This window comes from Contarinia nasturtii, unplaced genomic scaffold, assembly GCF_009176525.2.
Source record: "Contarinia nasturtii isolate CC-2019 unplaced genomic scaffold, AAFC_CNas_1.1 Cnas_scaffold_5889, whole genome shotgun sequence".
NCBI classification, from domain to species: Eukaryota; Metazoa; Arthropoda; class Insecta; order Diptera; family Cecidomyiidae; genus Contarinia; species Contarinia nasturtii.
In genome coordinates this window covers 1-19,856 of record NW_022203156.1, presented here as the reverse complement: position 1 = coordinate 19,856, position 19,856 = coordinate 1, and the positions used below count along the sequence as shown (strand labels likewise).

General features: G+C 32.9%; 2 protein-coding genes across 16 annotated transcripts; one reads left to right on the top strand and one right to left on the bottom strand.

Moving 5' to 3' along the window:
- Positions 1-561: 561 nt before the first annotated feature.
- Positions 562-1,675, top strand: LOC116351626 (the record flags this gene model as incomplete). Its single annotated transcript, XM_031783750.1, has 5 exons — positions 562-681; positions 749-930; positions 982-1,062; positions 1,120-1,245; positions 1,304-1,675. Coding segments are annotated over 5 exons (762 nt in total), but the record flags the coding sequence as incomplete, so codon positions are not given.
- Positions 1,676-2,640: 965 nt separating this feature from the next.
- LOC116351627 (ras guanine nucleotide exchange factor Y) lies at positions 2,641-15,417 on the bottom strand. Of its 15 annotated transcripts, none has more exons than XM_031783761.1 (6): positions 15,182-15,417; positions 14,886-15,094; positions 5,147-5,522; positions 4,588-4,740; positions 4,247-4,346; positions 3,350-3,461 (listed from the first exon to the last, which is right to left on the bottom strand). In XM_031783761.1, exons 2-5 carry the CDS (start codon positions 14,929-14,931, stop codon positions 4,286-4,288), a joined length of 636 nt encoding a protein of 211 aa, XP_031639621.1. In that variant the 5' UTR covers positions 14,932-15,094; positions 15,182-15,417; the 3' UTR covers positions 3,350-3,461; positions 4,247-4,285. The 15 variants fall into 15 exon arrangements, with proteins under 15 accessions (XP_031639611.1, XP_031639614.1, XP_031639613.1 ...); XM_031783762.1 differs by lacking the exon at positions 3,350-3,461 and adding an exon at positions 3,535-3,629; XM_031783751.1 differs by lacking the exon at positions 4,247-4,346 and having other exon boundaries at positions 2,641-3,461; positions 15,182-15,412.
- Positions 15,418-19,856: the final 4,439 nt, after the last annotated feature.

The following is a 19,856-nucleotide window of genomic DNA, read 5'->3' as shown; positions in this document are numbered from 1 at the left end:
AAAACATTTTTTTTTAATTATACAAATCAAGAAAAAACCATTTTTTCGGTTTTTCATTGAAACATTTTCTTTTCAATAATATATATTTTATTTTACCATTTGTACTCTAGCAAGTACTTGTACTCTAGTATTTACAAGAGTATTTTATATAATATAGTGGAATATATTGGTGGCATATTTGAAAAAAGTGGTTCATATTCGTATACGAATATAAACCAATGTGTCGCAAATATTTGTCAATAAATCACGACTATATGCACGCAATCTCCCCCTAGACCCGCTGTATAGCCCAGACATTGCCCCTTCTGGCTATCACTTGTTTCGATCGATGCAGAATGCCTTGTCTGGAATACGCTTTACTTCAGTTCTTTTGGCGCGGAATCCATATGCTGCCAGAAAGGTGGGAAGAAATCATAGATAACGATGGCCAATACTTTGAATGATATGTTATTTACAGAATTTATTAAATAAAGTTGTATTTTTACAAAAAAAACGACATTTTTAACTACTACTACCAATAACTTTTGGTTTTTATTTTATTTTACTCATTTACTCCCACAGGAGCAATTATTTTTCATCCGAGGATCAAATTATTCAAAACCAGAAGTTATCGATGCTTTTTTGAAAGATTTCCACATTGACTTACCAATTTTTGGATATTATTCAACAATCAAGAAAAGAGTGAGTGTGAAATGATTCGTGCATTTTTTTCAATTAAATTTCTTGATAATATTATTATGATTTCCAGCCCGACTATCTTGAGCCCATCTTAAATGAAATTCGCCAATATTATTTTAACAGTGCCAAAGATGACCATTCACGTTTCATACAACGACTTATTTTGGATTCAGATATAAATTACTTTTATTTCCTCGAAAAATGGATGGAACGACATGTTGCCATTTCCAAAAAAGATACATTCTATTCTCGGTTAGTTTATACGTTTGAAATTTAAAAAAAAATTAACGTTTGCGTATTTAGATTTTCAGTGTCTACAAAAATTAATCCACATCCATCACTTAAGGCAGCTTCGCATACGGACGAGGTCTGCTATTTATTCCGGTATATATAAACCATTTCTGAATACGTAACAACGTTTTTATTCAACGCTTTTTTTAGATGTCAAAAAATGACCGATTACTACAAACAAATCAAAGTGATTAAAGAGAATGACCCGGACTCTTTAGAAGCTCTTACATCCATGAAAAACATACAAGCTTTGTTTTATAATTTCGTCAAATATGGGTAATAATGAACTTATATCACATTTTCTTTCCGAATTTTACGAGCTGTATATTTTTAGAAAACCCGTTCATGATGGTAAACCGATACAAGAATTTGCACCTGTTCAAAATTCAAGCAAAGCGAACCAATTCAATTTTATTGATGTGACAAATGGTGGCTTAGTAAGTGGGGTGGCAGCAAACGCTAAAAGAACTGAGTTTTTGGACACAATTGTCGAAAAAGTTAAGCAACTGGTTAAGAAACATGGTGAAACACCAAAAGATACATCGTTGCAGCAAATGTGTGACGCTATGAAACTTGGTAACTGGTAGCAAATGGAATTACATGAATGAAAGAACTTGAAATTCGATATTTTTTCATCAAAATTTGAATGTGGACTTAAATTTAACTAAATATATCATTTAAATAAACAAAAAATATAAAAGTGGTATATTTCTTGGCAATATTTTTTTCGGCATTCAAATTATTTCAATTATTCTCAAATTGACTCAGAAAATAATTCGAATATATTTCGATGCGATGGCCATATTATCTGCTTTGAGCTTTATTAATTGACCGTTTTTCGTTGATCATTCTTGATAAGATGTTTCACGACGACTTGAACATTTGAACGAGTAACACTTACATTTTTGTAAGTTTGTTTTGTCATTTTAAAAGTTTTGCTTTAAAAAAAACAACAAACATTTATTTTGGTCCAAAGTTCTACTTGTGTATTCTTCTAAAAAGTTGTTTCTCAAGAACACTCTCTCAAGACTCACGACTCAAGTTCAGGTTTTGAGTTATCCCAAACAAATTGTCATTTGAGGTTTTCCTTTATCGAGTGGCCTATGGTACCAGAAATTTTCTGTATGAAATATTCTGATTTTCCATTATAAATTATATAGAAAAAGTTTTTGCACAAAATAATTGCGGAAAATCCAATTTTAAAAAAATGTTATCGAATTTATTTAAACCAATTACCTTGAGTTCTGCTAAACTTCAAATTATTAAGAATTAAATAAATAAAAGAATAAAACGTAGAAACATGTTTTTTTATCTATTTATCTCTTATACAATTGAAAAATGAATCGTATTGTATATCTATTTTTATTCTAAAGATAATCATAATGATTAGTTATAATTAGCTTTAATAAAATAAAATTAATTAGAAGGAAGAGAGAAAAAAATTACTATTTCTAGTACTATCTCTATATCTTTTAAAATTAAAATGGATTTCGATTCGATTCGATTTTGAATTGATTAAAACATTCAAAGTGTCTGCAACTTACTTCAGTGGTGTTTCACAAAAATAAAAATGGTAAGAAATTTGCAAAAAAATGGTTTTGTTAAAAAAAATGAAATTAAAAAGAAAACATGTTTCGCCAGCCATTGGTCAAAATGATCAAAAATCGTTTGTGTGTTCGTCTGAATTTGTGTGTGAGTGTTTACTATAACTATGTAATTTTTGTTCGTAAACGTTTGAAATGTTTGTTTATGTGTATGTGTGTTTATGTGTATGTACTTAGTAGAGCGCTCGATTTGTTTGTCGCAAATTAATCGGTTTATATTTCCGTGAATCGTCAGTAGTTTCACCGAGCACATGCATTGTGTTCGAGTAGTCGGAATCAATTTGTGGTATTACTTTTCTTTCAGACGGATTACGTCCAGCTCCCACTAAATCAGCAAGTGATAAAATACTTTTCACATTGTCGGCGTTGTTATTATTGCCGTTGCTGTATTTTTCAATTTCTTCCGAAATTTTTTTCAATCGTTGTTCAATCGATGTGGTATCTTCAATTTTCTCCGAAACACCTTCGGCACCGTTTGGATCATTGTCAGCAGTATAGACAGCATCGTTTGTTGTTATTGATTCAACATGATTAAGCTCATCATCATTGATTTTTGTACTATCTTCGGATGACATTTTTGTACTATCTTCGGATGCAAGTTTTTGTTGTTGTTCATCATCGCCAAATTGATCGTCGTCACTACGATGATTTGATGCTATACTACTTGTTTCCATTGTAACACGTAGCGTTGCCAATGGAATTGATACGGAAAGTTTACGATCCGAAATTGATTTAGCCGAATGCAAACTTGGTGGTACTGGAGTTGTAACATGTGAAACGGTTGGACGTTGGGTTGATGATTGTGGCTGTGGTGGTTGCATTGTTGACGAATACACATACGAATCCGATGCATATGATGTGGCTGGCGTTGTTGCAATCAATGGGCGTCTGTAAGCAAATTTTTTTTGAGAGAGAAAGAAAAACAATAAAAAGACCAACATTTAATAAGTTAAGCAATTACATCACTTGCATTTTTTTATTCGTGTGTGTTTTTTTTCTTTTGTCTTTTTACTCTATGATTTCTAATCAAGGTGTATGTTTTGCCCACGGCTCTGACTAAAATGTGTGAGGATTATATGTGTGTATGTGTATGTCGAAGTGAAAATCCGAAAAAAATGAAATAAAAAAGACAAAAATAATTGTTAAAGAAAATCGAGAACGCTGATTTGGAATGATTTGCCAAATGTTAAGAGAAAAAAAATTCTATAAATAGCAAATTGATGTGTATCTTTAGAATAAAAAAATGATTAAGATTAAAACAGGTTTCATGTGTCACAATGCAAACAATATATCATGGAAAAGAAATTTAGTTAAATAACCATTATTAGAGTAACTAACCCCATGCCACCAGACCAGAGAATAAAACCTAACTGAAAGATATTGAGGTTTGCAATTAAATATTTGTTAGTACGAAACAATAAAAGAGGCATTGAAATTGTTTTGTCAACTATAGCGATGTTTTTGCTTTTGTTTTATTTTTTCAAGGAATTGCGTAATTCTCGTTATCAATTTTAATGTAATAGAACAAAGTGAAACCAGTGGAAACAGAACGAAATATTAGAAATGAATGGGAAAAAAGTAAGAAATATCTATCTGCATTTGTTTTTAATACTAAAGTTTTTTTTGTTTTTTTTTTTCTTGTTAAAAAATGTGGTGGAAAAGGGTTAGCTCACCTAAATTTGGTTATTGAGAAATTTATTGGGTTGTGGAGTTTATGCTGCATGTTCCTCTTTCTTTATTCTATTTTTTTCATTCTTAAATTGTCTGTTATTACTGTAAAAAAATGTGTTTTTCATTCTTTAGCATTTCATAAATCGCAATTGTTTCTCTTATTTCTCTTCCCTTTTCTTTCTCTCTCTCACTCTCACTCTCACTCTATCTCGTACTCCACCTTTTGCTCCGCTTTTTTCCACTCTCTCTTTCTCTCATTTCACTCTCTCTCTCTCTCTCTCTCTCTCTCTCTCTCAAAAAATTCGTTCTCATTTGAAAAATCACTACCTTACGGCTTACCTACCCCTGTGCTGAAGACACTGGAATGCTGCCATAATTATAATAGTAGCATCGCGTTTGTTCGCAAATAAAATCTTTAACGGCTGAACAATCTTCGGGTGCCCATCGTAAACTTGGCGCTTGCAGCATAACACAACCTTTTTCTAAGCCGCTGCTACTGTTTGATTTTCATCGATATATGTGCGTGTGTGTATGTAATGACGATGACGATGGTGATGATGATGCCCGGTTCAAATGCAATAGACGATAAGTTAAGCGATAAAACAGATATAAAAAGAAAATTAAATTAGATAACTTACCAGAATAATAAATGTTTTGAATTGATAAAAAGAATCAAATAAAATTGAAGAGAATCTATTTAATCATACTGCATAGGATCGAACACATATTTAAAAAAAATGTTCAATATTCAAACGGAAGCATGCGAAAAAATCATTATGCGCCATTCGAATATAAAATAGAAATTAAATGAGTTCTATGCTATTCAAGAATATAAACATTAAATTAAGCGCTAAGTGTATTGTAACGCGGATACGAGAATGAAAAATCCAGAGATTGCTTACCTATCGCGTGCAGTACGTTGTGGTGCTGTATTGCTGTTGTGATCAACCGGATCCAAAAGACCTGCTTTAACCGCATCATTTGCATTGTCAAAGTAATCGAATGTTGCATTAAATGGCAAACCAGTGCTCATCCATAAAAACATGCCAGTGCCGAGTCGATTGCCCGATGTCCAAAAATCGTATTTACTATAACCAGCATTTTGTAAATACTGGCTCATCGATTCAACTTTTTCTTTTGTTTCAAATGATGCCAATTGCAAGCCCAACGATCGACAATATTGATATGCCAAAAAGTAATTCAATTCCGGTGAATATGGATTCATTCGGCTGACAAAATACTGAACACCATCCAATTGTATTGTGGTGATTCGTTGACCTTTTGCCGGAAAAATGATAAAACATATAAATTGAAGAGAAGTTAGCATATAAACATTTCGGTTAACATGTGGGTTATTTGTTTATTTGTTTTAACATGTGGGTGGGTGATATGATAGTAATATATGAAATATAGTATATTTTCTGTTTTCTTCTAGTACTAATGTTAACTACAATGTAATTTTGATTCTTTCTTTTTTTTCGATTTATCAGTATTAACCGTGCGAATATAATCGCAGTTCACAAATTACAGAATAGAATACAAAAATTAGTCTCAGGGCAATGTGTACTCCGTTATGATAAATCAAAGTATAATTTTAAACATTTTTCTCTCATTACCTTTTCTAAAAATAAAATAAAAACTTTGCTCAAAATAATTTTGATTTTGATCGAACACTAGTATTCGCCATGAAGTTAAAATCTTAAATAAAAACCACGGAAGAACACAAAGATCACTAGCAATATGTGATTGGTAATTATTCGATCCCTAATTGAATGTGCACACAAAATATCATCCGCGACTTTTAATAGTCTGCTCTCTCTGTGTGTGTGTTTGGTTGTGAATGTTTGATTTTTTCAACGATCTCGTTTTCTTTGTGCTGCGAATGATCGCAAGAACTTGAACACACATAAACATTTATACGTCTTTGTCCTATGCCCAATTAGCGAAGAATTGATGCTGCCGCCTCTCGCATTCAAAGAGGAGAGATGTCGAGACAGAAAGTGAACACAAAATGCCAAACATACGCACAATTCCTTGTGCAGTGTATGTATGTGTGTTTTTTTTCGTTGTTGTTCATCTTCGTTTCGTGTAAATATGCATAGAAATCAACTACCTTGTGCAATTATTATATGTTTTTCAATTGGGATGCCATCATGCATACACATTCAACGGTCGTATCACAAGAGCAACGAAACGAGTGAAAAGAAAACCGACAGCAGAATACGAACGATTCGAGAGAGTAAAGAGTTGGTGATTTTTAGCGGTGTAACGAACGATGAAAAGATTATGCATACATAAAAAGTCTAAGAGAACATTGATAACCATGTTAATAATGTGAAATAGAAAGACTTGCAAAGCATGAGGAAAAGTTCATGCAACAAATGAGTAAAGTAGAAATACAACAGCACAAAAAAAATCTTGCAAAGTGCGTAGAAGAAGATGAATAAAATGCTCTCGTCCGCAATTATTTTGTATTTTATCATCAGACTGTTGCATTCGCAAACAGAAACCCAGCATATTGTAGACAATTTTAAAACGGAATAAATTGGACTAGTTGTTGGACCACACGATATATAGTTCAATCGGGTGTTACAGACCGTGAAAGACAACGAACAAAAAGTGCGAGAAGTAAAAAATCAAATAATGGTATTGTATTTTTTTTAATTCCATTTCCAATCGATAATGCATAATTATAGGTCCTTCCAGGTGTGAAAAGCATATTTCTATTGCATTTTATCTACAGGGAAAATTATGCAAATAATTTTTTTTTCAAATTAACACGAATAGTTGTGCGGCTTAAATGAACCTAACAATCATTGCAAAAGTGAATATATCAAGCGATGATACAATAAAATGCAATGCCCTTTATGCATAAAGTCATGAAGAATATTGATAACCATGTTAATGAATGTGAAATCCAAGAATCCAAGAATAATGAATAAGGAATCAAAGGCCATAGAGGAAAAGGAAACGCGATTGTAAGGTGCGTAGAAAACATACTCTCTTGCCTACAATTATTTTGTTGTTTATCGGTTGTAGCGTTTACAACGAAGCCTATCACATTTTTTCCGTTTTATTCTGTGTTCTTGTCATTCTTGTAGTTGCTGCTGTCTTTTTTGTGCTTTAGCCGGCTTTTTCCAGTGTCTCTATTTTATTGGTGAGCAATGTGTGTACACATATTTGTGGAGCGTTTTCTTTGTTTGCCAGCACACAAATATCTATTTATATCTGTGTAAGGCCGTAACAAAATATGAGATATACATATTTGTGTACGCTGTTCATGTTCTGATTATTTTTTGCGGAGTTTTCTTTCACTTAATCGCTCGCTAAACTGAATGGCCTTTTCTCTCTTTTGGCATTACATTCGTTTCTTATTCACTCAACATTATTCGCCTTTTATCCATACGATTTATGCCATGAGTTTGACAGCTCATAGTAGCCGTCTGACGGTTGTTGAGTAAAATGATCTTCCAAATGTGATATTTGGTAAAATATACATAAGCAAATGTAATTGGATTAAAAAATATAAATCATTTCAACAAAATTCTTAAAATATTTATAGTTGGTGCGTCTAAAATCTCATGTGAAAGTTAATTTGTAATATGTTTCACACAAAAGCCGTAAGGTGGCGATAATTTTGAAAACTTGTGTAAACAAGTCTACAGACTTCTTATGGTCGCAAAGATCCGGTGATATTACTTTTTATAGAATTCATTCTATTTTATATAATGCGGCTTGAATAATTTTCTCTCCCTCTCTCTCTCTCTCTCTCCTTCTCGTGCCGTCTCAATTTATTTTTAAATTTTGATTTGCTGTGTGTGCATGCTTCTCTTCTTTTGATCTGGATAAATTGCATGCCTCGATGTGTTTGGTGTTGTTTCAAACGTTGCACACACATACACACACATCTCTTTTGCAAAAACGTGCGAGCAACTGACACAGGTGAAATAAAGAGACATCGCAGATGAGAAAGAAGAAGAAAAGAGGCGAAATTAAAACTTTAAGCACAATCACATGCTATATTATTCCGTTTCAGGACTTTGATGTAAGTCTCGATTTTAATTATATCATGGTGAAGCACCGAGAAAGAGGTTTAAGTGCTATATTCCGTTTTTTTATTCACCGGTTCGTTGTGTTTGCAAACAAACAATCGTGCACCAAAAATGTGAGCTCACTAAACGGATAGTTTTTTTGTCTCCGTTGCCTCATTGTGTTCAGTTGGACAGAAACGCAATGAAATGAATATTTTCGTAACAAAAGAGGTTGAAGCGCGATGGCTAGTATGTGTTTTGTCTATTCTGTAGACACTATAGAGCTAAAACGAGAGACAACGTAAAGAAAATAGGCAACCGAGAAAAATTACTATGGTTGAAAGATTAAAATTTATTGCATTCGCGAATGAATGTGCACTCTGCTCACACACAATGAACTGAAATTGTCTGGCTAGTCCCGACAAAATAGTCAACATCAGACGCATGCCATAAAATTAAACTATTCGAAAGATTTTATAATTTTGTCTCTCTTTCGTAATCCACACATATATCCAGAGAATTGTTCACATTACTGTCGATGCGACTCATCTTTATAACTCAACTATGCAGCAGCTTGTTGTTGCCTTTTTATACATCATCTGGCGTCTATGGAATCTTTTCCAAACAAAAGACTCGGTAAGCTCATTTCTCACATTTGACCATGAACATTTCGACATTGTATGAAATCTGCTTTCAATTCGTTCAGTCGGTCTTATGCGTTTTTTTCTACTCTCATACTCTTTCTCTCTATATTTCTTTTTTACTTTTCTTGTTTTTATTACCAACCGTATTAGAAAATAAATTAGTTTGAACCATGGCAATTTTGAAATATGCCAATTGTTAAACATGGTAGATTTGAATTGAAGGTGCCAAACACTATTCTCTTCGTGTCTTTCCTTTCTTCGGTTCATTTGTAGAGATAATCATCACGTTGGGATCAAACACCATTTCAAAGATGATCTCGTTTATGTTCTTTTTGTCGGTGTCTTGATTTGATGGCCGATGAAAATTGCACGATTGTGCGTTTCATAGTTTGTTAGTTGGTAAAATTACAATAGAAGAATCGTAGCATGTATCGATATATTTATGCATGCGGTGATGTAATTTCGACCAGAAAACACTTTGCAAAGATGTGAAAACGAATTGATGTATTGCCATTTATACAAACATTTACTTTCTGTTGCTTGATTCGTTTTTCTTTTTTTTTTCTTTCTTACCGCGAATTAGATGAGTTTCGAGAAACTCCAGAACTCTTGCTTCCATCAGATAATAGTGAACAAGCGAAAAAACGAATGAGAAAAAAGAGAATACACGAAGAACGAAAGGTGTCGGTGGAAAAAAAGAGACTATAGCAATGTGAGTATGTGTATATGTTATTATGGTGTGTTTGCGCGTAATTTAATTTACGAGTCAATGAACTTGAGCTTGTATGAAAGAAAGTGTATACAATATACACAATGGGCGAAGAACAGTGTTGTTCTTTAAATTTTCATTTTTAAAAAACAACTAATAACAAAACATTTATTCAAATGCATGCTTCACACCTACATCATCAATATATTTCAAATATTCTTCAAACTAAATACAAGTATTTATCACATAATTCGTTCTGAATTTGAAGGATTACGGCTTGCTAAAAAAAGAATGATTACATTTTGAAAAAATTAAACCACCTTACATCGAATTGAGACGCATTTATTGAATATATTGCAAGTAGAACATCTGTACATTGAAATTAAATTTCAATACACATTCCGCTGTATTGATGAATATGAAGAAACAAATATGCAGTTTCATATTTGCATGCATATTACTTAAAGTTGTGACGGAAAGTGTTTGTGCAAATTATCGTTCATAAGTATGAGTGATTGGCTTTCGCTTTGACTGGGGCAATCCGATTTTGATCTCAATGTTGTCGGCCCTTTTTTCAGGCCTCAAATGTAACCTGTTGTTGTTTTCTCTCAACAATGTGCCTTGAATATGTTTCAGTTTCATCTGGAATCGCGAGCGAATGCATTTTAACTTTCTGAATTCTTTATTTCACTTGTTTGCCTAAGACGAACACAGAAAACGAACATGTAATCGGAAAGGCATGCGTGTGCATTTTATTTACATATTTTAATTTGTTTATCTATTTGTATAATAAACAGGGAAAAAACACAATTCATCATGCGATGGGCATGCAGTTAGAACACCCATACGTCGCCTTTCCCCATTTTTTAAATATAACAAAGTGTTTCCTCTCTCTCTATGTCTCTTTCTTTTTTTCTTTCTCGATCGCACGAAACACTGTAAAAATAATTCTCCAGACTCAATTATTTTACCGTAGAAGAGAACAATATAATTATAAAGTGCTGAGTGCGGTGAATTCAATTAAAATATCAACCAATAAACTAAAAGATTCACTTTTATTAAACAGTTCCATTTTACATTCCAAATGCACTCTAGCCTATCAACACACAATTCGGATTGTTTGTCTTTTCCTTTCTTTAAAGGTTTTATCTTTCGTTGATGTGTGAACGTTGTATATCGAAAGAATTTCCGCACCTGAAAGATCTTAAACGCGCAACGAATATGACATAGAAATACAATTAACGAACAACCACAGAATTCGTGTGACGTGCATTCAACCAAACACAACAAATAAAAAAAAAAAGAAAACAATTATGCGTTATTCGTGCCTGTCCTGTTGTAGTTAGTTTTTGGTGTGAGTGTCTTTTATATTCTTTTGTAATGCACGCGTCACAACAAATGAATGAGCTGCTCCCGTACAAATTTCTTCTTCTTCTTCTTCAAACTTTTAAAAAACAACATATATGCAAAATGTAAGTGAAATAAAACAAAACGAAGAAAACACCGATAAGTCTCGTTTCGTTTTAAAACGGAAACAATATCCCATTTCCTTTGGCTTTCGTTGTATATGCGCGTCGAGCTATAACTCGTAAATTGGGCGCTGCGACATTACTCCTGTAAAAATAATTCCTGGGCTCTTGGAAATATATCCTGAGAATTTTCCCTAGTAAATATCTCCTAGGAACTATTTCCGAAAATTTTATCGTACCCGCCATGACTCAATGTTTTTGTTGATAATTGTACTTTACTAAATAGCCTGTTTTTAATACACTTATTCATTGTGATCGTCTATGTTGTTATCTTTTATGTGTAGGGACAATTTTTCGGTGGTATAAAAACCGGGAAAGAATGTCATTTCAAATAAACGACAATATTGATAGTGCAGTAATGTGCGAAGGGGGGGTTTACATGCATATGTGTGTGTGTTACGTTTAATCCAAAGTCATAAAAATATGCACGTGCACTATCGAAAAAAGAGAAAAGCGACACAAAATCAAATCTGAAATTGTGGAACAACCCATACTATCTTTCTTACCTGATCGAATGCCCATCACATAACCAAATCATTATCGAAATTATATTCAAATCAAAAATTGAACGTGCTAAGAATTTCAATTATGAGCGAGTGAGAAATTGAAGTCGCATACAAAAGCCATGCATTAATGTGGCATTCTTCTTTTTATTGACTCTTTTTTTTTGTTCACGTTGCGTAAAATATTCGCGTGAGTGCTCACCAAATTCAACGATGGTTTCTTTTTATTCTCTGGTTGAATGAATCATTCGTTCTACACTGTGTATCTCGAAAGAAAAATGTCAAATTCTCAATCGATAGTAAGACGTGCGTATTTTGAATTGGAAACATGCACTAGAACTATTACAATTTCATTTTATTTTATTTTTTCTTCAAATTTCGGAGACAAATGAGAAATCATGATAAGGTGTCATTTAACATGTTTCACTTTAATTTCTGTCTGGAAGGAAATAAAGCAAACCAGTGCCAATGGTGAAATGATGATGTAACAACATACATATAAAATTAAGATTGATTCTCATTGCAGCTTAATATTTGGTAGGTCATCAATCAGAGCATATACTGAGCATAGATATATATCCGGGATATTTTGTGAGTATCCGATATTTATCGCAGCCAGATATTATAATGGAGTGAAAACAATAGAAGTGATTTACATTACTACAATCACTGTAACAATAACTTCTATTGTTTTTACTCTAATTCAAAGTCTGGCTCCAATGAATATCGGATACTGACAAAATATCCAGGATATATATCTATGCTTAATATATGCTCTGTCATCAATAAAATAATCATATTGAACATTTACATCATTCTTTGGTTACACACCATTCCATTATACTGTTATGGGTGTTAGTTGATGGGCATTGTCTTTTGCCACTTTTCATCACTTCCACACATATAAACGCTTTTCGAATTTCGAATCAATTTTGAATGCCATATAAAAAGTTTTCTCTCTCTTCTTACAACTAGATTCCGTTCTGAGGAGCGTTTTAAACATGCAGAAGAGGAAAAAAAACAGCAACAATGGAGACGATTTGTCACCACCGGAAACAGATTGTTAGCATATTTTGCATAAATAGCTGTCATTTTGTGCCCAAATTTTAATGCAATTCACATGCAAGACGAGAGTCGATCATATTGGCTAAAAGCCAATGAATCATGTTTTGAAAAATTCTCATTTTAAATTAATGTAATAAACTAAGATATTTTTTTGCAAGCGAATATATATTGGACAAACAAAACTATAGATATTATTACAAGCGTACACAGAGAAAAAAACGGGTAAATATTTAGTGACTGCGTTAAATCACATGAGATAATATTAGTGCTGATTTTCAGTAGAAAATGTCTCAAACATGTCTCTTGTATTTAACCACAGTTGACTTGAAATTAAGCACATGAGTCATGACGCTAAAAACGTCAAATCGATTTATTCACGAATTCACTTCCTAACTTGTAATTTAAGAATAAGTTTGTAGTTCTCCGTCAAATGTTAATCACCGATCAATAGTACCTTACTCTATAGTTCAGTAATTTTTGGTGTAGGGCGGCGCCACCGTATGTACTTAGAAATTTACATTTAAACTAACGCCATCTAACGTGTTTGATAATTTTTTTCCCCGAAAAAGTGGCACTATAACCCGTCTTTGTCACCGATAATCAACGATTTTTTTAAAATCTTCTTCTACGTTTAATTTGTGGGCTATTTTTTTCTGGACTGAATAATATTTTATGCGACATTTTGACTTTTAACGCAATACAAAATACGGGCCAGAGTGAACATGCACAAGTATTGAATTTTTGAATATATCGATTTGACGTTTATAGTGTCATGTGGTAAATTTTAAGCAGTCACTAAATAATTGCCGTTTTTTTCTCTCTGTGTAAAATCGAAATTAAATTCAAGAAAAGGATTTAATGTAATAAATTCAATATGGTATCAAATACTTTTTCCATATAGCCCAACACTGTAGTTTTTATATATATTAAACATTTGAATTGTTTTTTTTTAGTTAGAATATTCACCAGTATCCTATAAGATGCATCTGGCTTAATTTTCTTAATTGAACCATTTTATGGTATAAAAACACAGCGCAACATTTTGTTTTTGTTGAAATTATTGCAAAATCTTCGAGATTTGTTAGTGACAAAAAAAATGTTTACTAGAGAGTAGAGAGAGAGAGAGAGAGAGAGAGAGAGAGAGAGAACAATGAAAATGATGAATTGAGAGATTTTATATCAACTTTTTTCAAATTCATCTGTTGCTTTGCACCGGTGGGCGCTGGTATCGAAGATTTTTTGTTGAAGATTCAACGAATACGACATCTATTAAAATACATAAAGATTTTTGTTACTAAAGAACACACTGACTCTGATTTTGTGTGTCCGTTTGTATTGCAAATTCTGCACTCAGTCGTCAACCGTAGCTGCTTGTACAAAATTTACAATACACACGCATACACAGAATCGGTGTCAGTACTAATACGTTTGCAATACAGCTATATAGTTCGCTAGAGCTGTGTCAAGACAGCAGTAGTAACGAAAATCTTTATTGTCTTTAATAAGTGGCGTATTGTTGAATTTTCAACAAATATTTCCATACAAAAAGTGCTTCACCAGCGCCCACCGCTTTGCACACTAAGATAAGCAAGAAAAGAGAAACAAATCTTAGGACAAAAACACCTGTATCCTAATACGCACATGTACAAATTAAATAGAAGAATTGTTGTCGTCATTGAGTCAACGAAACATTTTTAATAAATACTCTGTCTAAAAAAGAAGATGTTTTACCATAGTCAAACGACCATTGCAATCATTGTGCGTTCGTTTTGGTTTCATTTTAGTTTCGTCTCTTCTATTTTAATATTTATTTCCTCTTTACAGCATATATTGTAAATAAATACTTATTCGAGCAAATGAAGACACAAAAACGTAACAATGTATAAAAAAAAAATGTTTTACGACCCGCATTTCTATTTTTCGTATTGTGTACGAGTGTGTACATGTTGTCTTTATAATCACCTCGAGAGAAACTCGAAGAAAACAAATTCTGCCCATATTTCTCGGAAGAATTTTCTTACGAACGAGCAAACGAGAGAAAGAGAGAGAGATTGAGAAACACGTTGTGTCTCTCTGAATCTCGCTCCACCGAAAATTCCGTCTGCGGGTCAAGTAGAAGAAAGAAAATATAAAAAAAACAATTAAAAACATTTTACCAACCTGTTGCTAATACACAGAATAAACTCAAAAGGATTACGACTTTCATCTTAAATGGTTTTGGTTTTATGGAAGACAAATATCTATATAAATTCGAACGGCTATTTTGTTGATTCCTCGAATTGTTGCACGAGGAATGTGGTTACGATTTCGTTTTAGTTTTATTTTGTTAAAAAGCAAAAAAAACGAAGATTATCACACACAGAATGTTCCTTTTTTGTTTCAATTTGAGAAAAAAATATTTCTTTTATTAAATAAATCGGATCACATTAATCACAATATTTAAATATTTTTTTTACCCACGCTCAAGTGATTGAAGTAATATTTTTTTAATGAAAATTTTAAAATTTAAAAATTCACTGGATCAAATTCCACAGAAAGGAATTTTGAAATAGAATTATTTTTTGAGTTTTAAAGCACGAATATAAATTCGATTCGATCGATCGAGAGCTGAACTAAGAAAGTACTGACTTTAACAAGTGAAAAACACACAATTGACAGTCGAGGATCGGTGTAGTTTCAAAGTCAAGTTCAACAAATAAAATGCTTCCATTTTATTAGTTATTTTGCTTTAAAAATGCTTTACCCCACCATCACCACCGAGATGGCACGGCCATCCGACACATACACATACGCGGTACACGGCGCCGTGTGATCGCAGAGTGTATATTTCTGTTGTCTTCATCATGATGATGATCATTGTTACCGTCATCACTACTGTCTTCTTCGTGCAAACAGCAACGAACCATTCGTTTATTTTCACCGGTGTGTGCGCGCTTTTTTTCATTCTTTTAATAATCGATGGTGTATGTGTATGTGTGTGTGTGTTTTATTTGACTTTTTTTCCTTAAAAATTTTCTTCTTATACTGCTTCATGCGAACGCATTCTGTCTCGACGCGCATTGTTATCGAATGCCTAGCAGCATATGCTGTTTATTCTCGTTGGTTTTGCTCAACATTTGTTAATGTTTCGCGTAAAACTATCCCTAATAAACCAACATGAAAATATATAATATTCAAATATTCACACATTATACAATGGAAACGGCTGAAATAGAATGAAAGAGGAACACAAAAAGGCACATATTTGCGTTCAAAATCTATTAAATTGAACCCATTTCTTGTTGCGTATGCTGAACTTCCAGGTACATTTTTGGTCCGTTTGAAACGATATTTATTGATAGGTCTACAAATCACACCATATGGCTTTCAACTAAATCTAACTTCATTTTTCTTGAATCCTAACACAAATAAATCTATTAATATTAATTTAAAAATTTTGGTTTATGATTAATGACTTTTAATAAGGTACGATATTTGGTGATCTAAATAGTTTGCTTTTCATTTCTTTTGGAATCTTATGTATTTTTCTTTAATTGGAATGTTATGTGTATTATATCAATATCATTTTATGGCGAGTAAACGATCGTAAAGTGCAAGTCTTTTATTTAAAGTTCTATTTTGAGAATAAATTCATGCCAAATACCGAACGATGAGTAATATGAATCAGAAGTATTATATATCGTTCGCGATTTGAAGTGATGATCGAATAACGATGCGCGCATCGTTTGGAATCGCATATAAAAGTGTGAACATTGGTTGTATTAGTACAACGCTTTTAATCGTTGTATTTCATTGTATCTCTTTCTTTTTCTTTACTCTCTCTCTCTCTCTTTCCTTCTCTAGAAGTTTTTTGGCAGTCCTTTTGATATACCTAGGCTCGGTTGTTTCTGCATTTATGTGTCTCGATGTAGAAGAGCAAAAAAAAAAATAATCAACATACAAAAACGGTCCGAATATACACAAAACTCACAATGAACCGAAACAGAGAATGAAAAATGAAAAGTGAAAAAGGATCACACAGTTCTGTTGAAGCAGCAACATCAGCAGCACCGACAATCGCCTCATCATCATCGTCATCATCATCGACATCATCGAGAGTTGTCGTTCGTTACCTAACGAATTGGGAATAAACGATTCTTCTTCCAGTTCTTTTTCCCCGTTTATATTATCGTCGACGCAAACACGAACAGCACAGATTAAATTATAGACAGCGTAGTCAAACAACGTTGTTGTTTTTGTTTCTCTATGCTGTTGTTCATTTTCTCTTAAAACATGCACGATCATCGTAAATACCAAAACGAACATATGCGATACCTGCTTCAAATACACACCTATATGTACACACCGGCGATCGAATGATCCTTTATCACATATTAAGTGCGACAGAGTTCGATAAAGAGAGTGAGTGAATAGAACATATCATTGTGCAAAAAAAAAAGAAGTAACAAAAAAATGCACACATACACATCAACTCCACGTATGTGGAAAACAAAGAAAAAGGCCCCAATAAAAATGGCAACAACAAGAACTGTTGTAATAAAAATAGCAGAAGAATTACAAAATATGCGCTAAAGAATTGTCTTTTGTTCATTTGGTTTATCGTACATTCAAACATTGAATATATCCCATTCGGGTTTCTCTCTATCTCTAAATTTTTCGCATTCTCTTACTTTTATTGGTGAATCTTTTAATTGAATTCGCCACTTTTATTATTATTTTTGTTTTTCTCTTCTCTATTTAAAATCCAACGCTTGAATTCGATAAGTTTTTCATAGGCTTTTTTGTTGAATATGTGTATGTCTAAAATTGTTTTTCATTTCGTTTTGAAGGTTGGACTGGCTTTTGCGCAATTTCATTGGATTCTTCACGCTTATTTCGTGTATTTTTTTTGTAAAAGCCACAATCACTTTCAATTTTCCTCGCCAATACATACACAGACATCAATTCCAAGTGATATTTGAATGTAATAATTGTTATTTACTACGCTTAATTGACAGAAGATTCTGTTTTTCTTTGTTCTCCAGATTAAAATGTTTTGTAGTCTTGCGATAAGTTTCTTACTGATTGGATATAAAACGAATGCTATACGAGAGATGAATAAAAAATACAAAAAATATTTTCGCTTCCAAAATGAAGTGTCAAGTAGAAAAAACACTTTTTTTTCTCAAATTTGTTGAGCGAATTTCATGAAAAAGTCGCCATCCGTTTTATTTTACGCGCCTCATGCTGGTATTTTTTAGGCATAGAAAATACTCTAAATAACAGCAGATGAGCAGACCCACACATTCAATACAACATCAGAATTTTGACGGAATTCTAATTGGATTCGGTTCGTAATAATATTGCGATGTTCGTGCGTTGTGTCTGAAAAACTTCCAGGTGAATACAGTATTTTGGTTAAGAATACGCAACTCAGTTTTGACATGTGTGATCGTTCTCTCACTCACACAATCTCTGTATAAAAAAAAGAGTCATCATTGTGCATGCCGTGAATTTCATCATTTCTCAGTGTTCATTTCATTGTTTCATTTAAACGCACGCATATAATAAATACAATAACCTGCGGGGACGTTCTCATCGTTTTTCTTCGTAGTGTTTGGTACAGTGTACAGGTACACACAATTTTATTGCACTTGAACTTGATCCGAATATGTCTGGCATAAAAATGGCAGATATATGCATTCCCGCCGCGCCAGATGATCTCTTTTTTTCTCGTATCTCGTCTTGTCATTACCGCGCAGGAATATAATTTTGCAAGCAAATGGATAACAACAATAGAAAAATGAAAAAAAAACCGAATAACACTCTCTGTGTCTCTAGTTCTTCCTACTGAGACAAAAGTTTTAGCAACGAAGAATTTCACAGTATGTGTGTAGTGCAAGATGGTTAAATTTTTAAAGACGATTCATTTAAGTGGAATGACATGCCAATGAATTGATTCACATATCGATGTATTTGCTGCATAGTCTGCTAGCACTATACATATCGTACAGTCCAGTATGCGTTTGAATCGATTTAATAATTATTGTTGTTGCAAAGCGTATGATTGCATCATGTGTGCAATTTCGCATAAATATAAATGTTGTAATGAAAAGAGGCCAAGATATGTGCGATCATAAATTTATTGACAGTTTGTAAAATACGATACCCCAGATGAAAATCGCTTATATTCATAAATCGCTTGAAGAAGAGTTTTGTGATGGTGGTGGCTAACGAAGCGAAATTATACCGATTTAGGTACCCATGAAATCAATGCGATAAAAAAATGTTTATCTCTCATTGGATTGATAGAGACGGTGGTGGTGGTGGTAAATAAGAACTATAATAGCCCCAACTATTGCACCAATATCGACATATTATCTTAAATTCTAGAATTAAGTTTCTCTATCGCATAGCCTTTCGTTCTTATATACCCGTGTACAAAAAAAGTGACTGACTATTTTGGGACAAACTGACTGACTATTGACTGTGAAAACAAGCAACCTTACTTAAATTTAGTTAACTTCAATCAATTAAAGTAAGCTATGGTCCAAAATGATGAATCTTTCAGTGCAACATGCTATAGGGTGAAGTAAACACCCAATTTTTGACACCCTTTGGAATTTTTTCGTAACTTATTTTGTCGTTTAAACTTTTATCGTTTTGGTTCAAATTCGGATGTGCTATAACCATAAGAATCACCAAAAATGAATTTTTGCTTGGCCAACCCGGTTTTCGGTACTTGATGACAATTTTGAAGGGTTTGAGCATTTATAAATTAGAAATACAACCGTACATTTAGCTTTCTCTAGAATCTTTATATTCATACTAAGTCCATGAAACACGATACATGGTTCGAAGAGAGATTGGTTCATCTTTAGACACACGCAGAATTTGTTTTGAACTTAGCTGTCCAAAATCAATTGAGATTGCGAATGAATATAATTATAATATGACGGCCTAAGAAGAAAACAATAACATACAGAATATTCTGCAAAAAGACGAATACAAATTTATGTGAGCAAAAACCAAATATACAAACAGACAGCGCAAAGGTAAAACAGCCTACTTACATAAGAAACACATGTAAGTAGGCTGTTTTACTTTTGCGCTGTCTGTATATTTGGTTTTTGCTCACATAAATTTGTATTC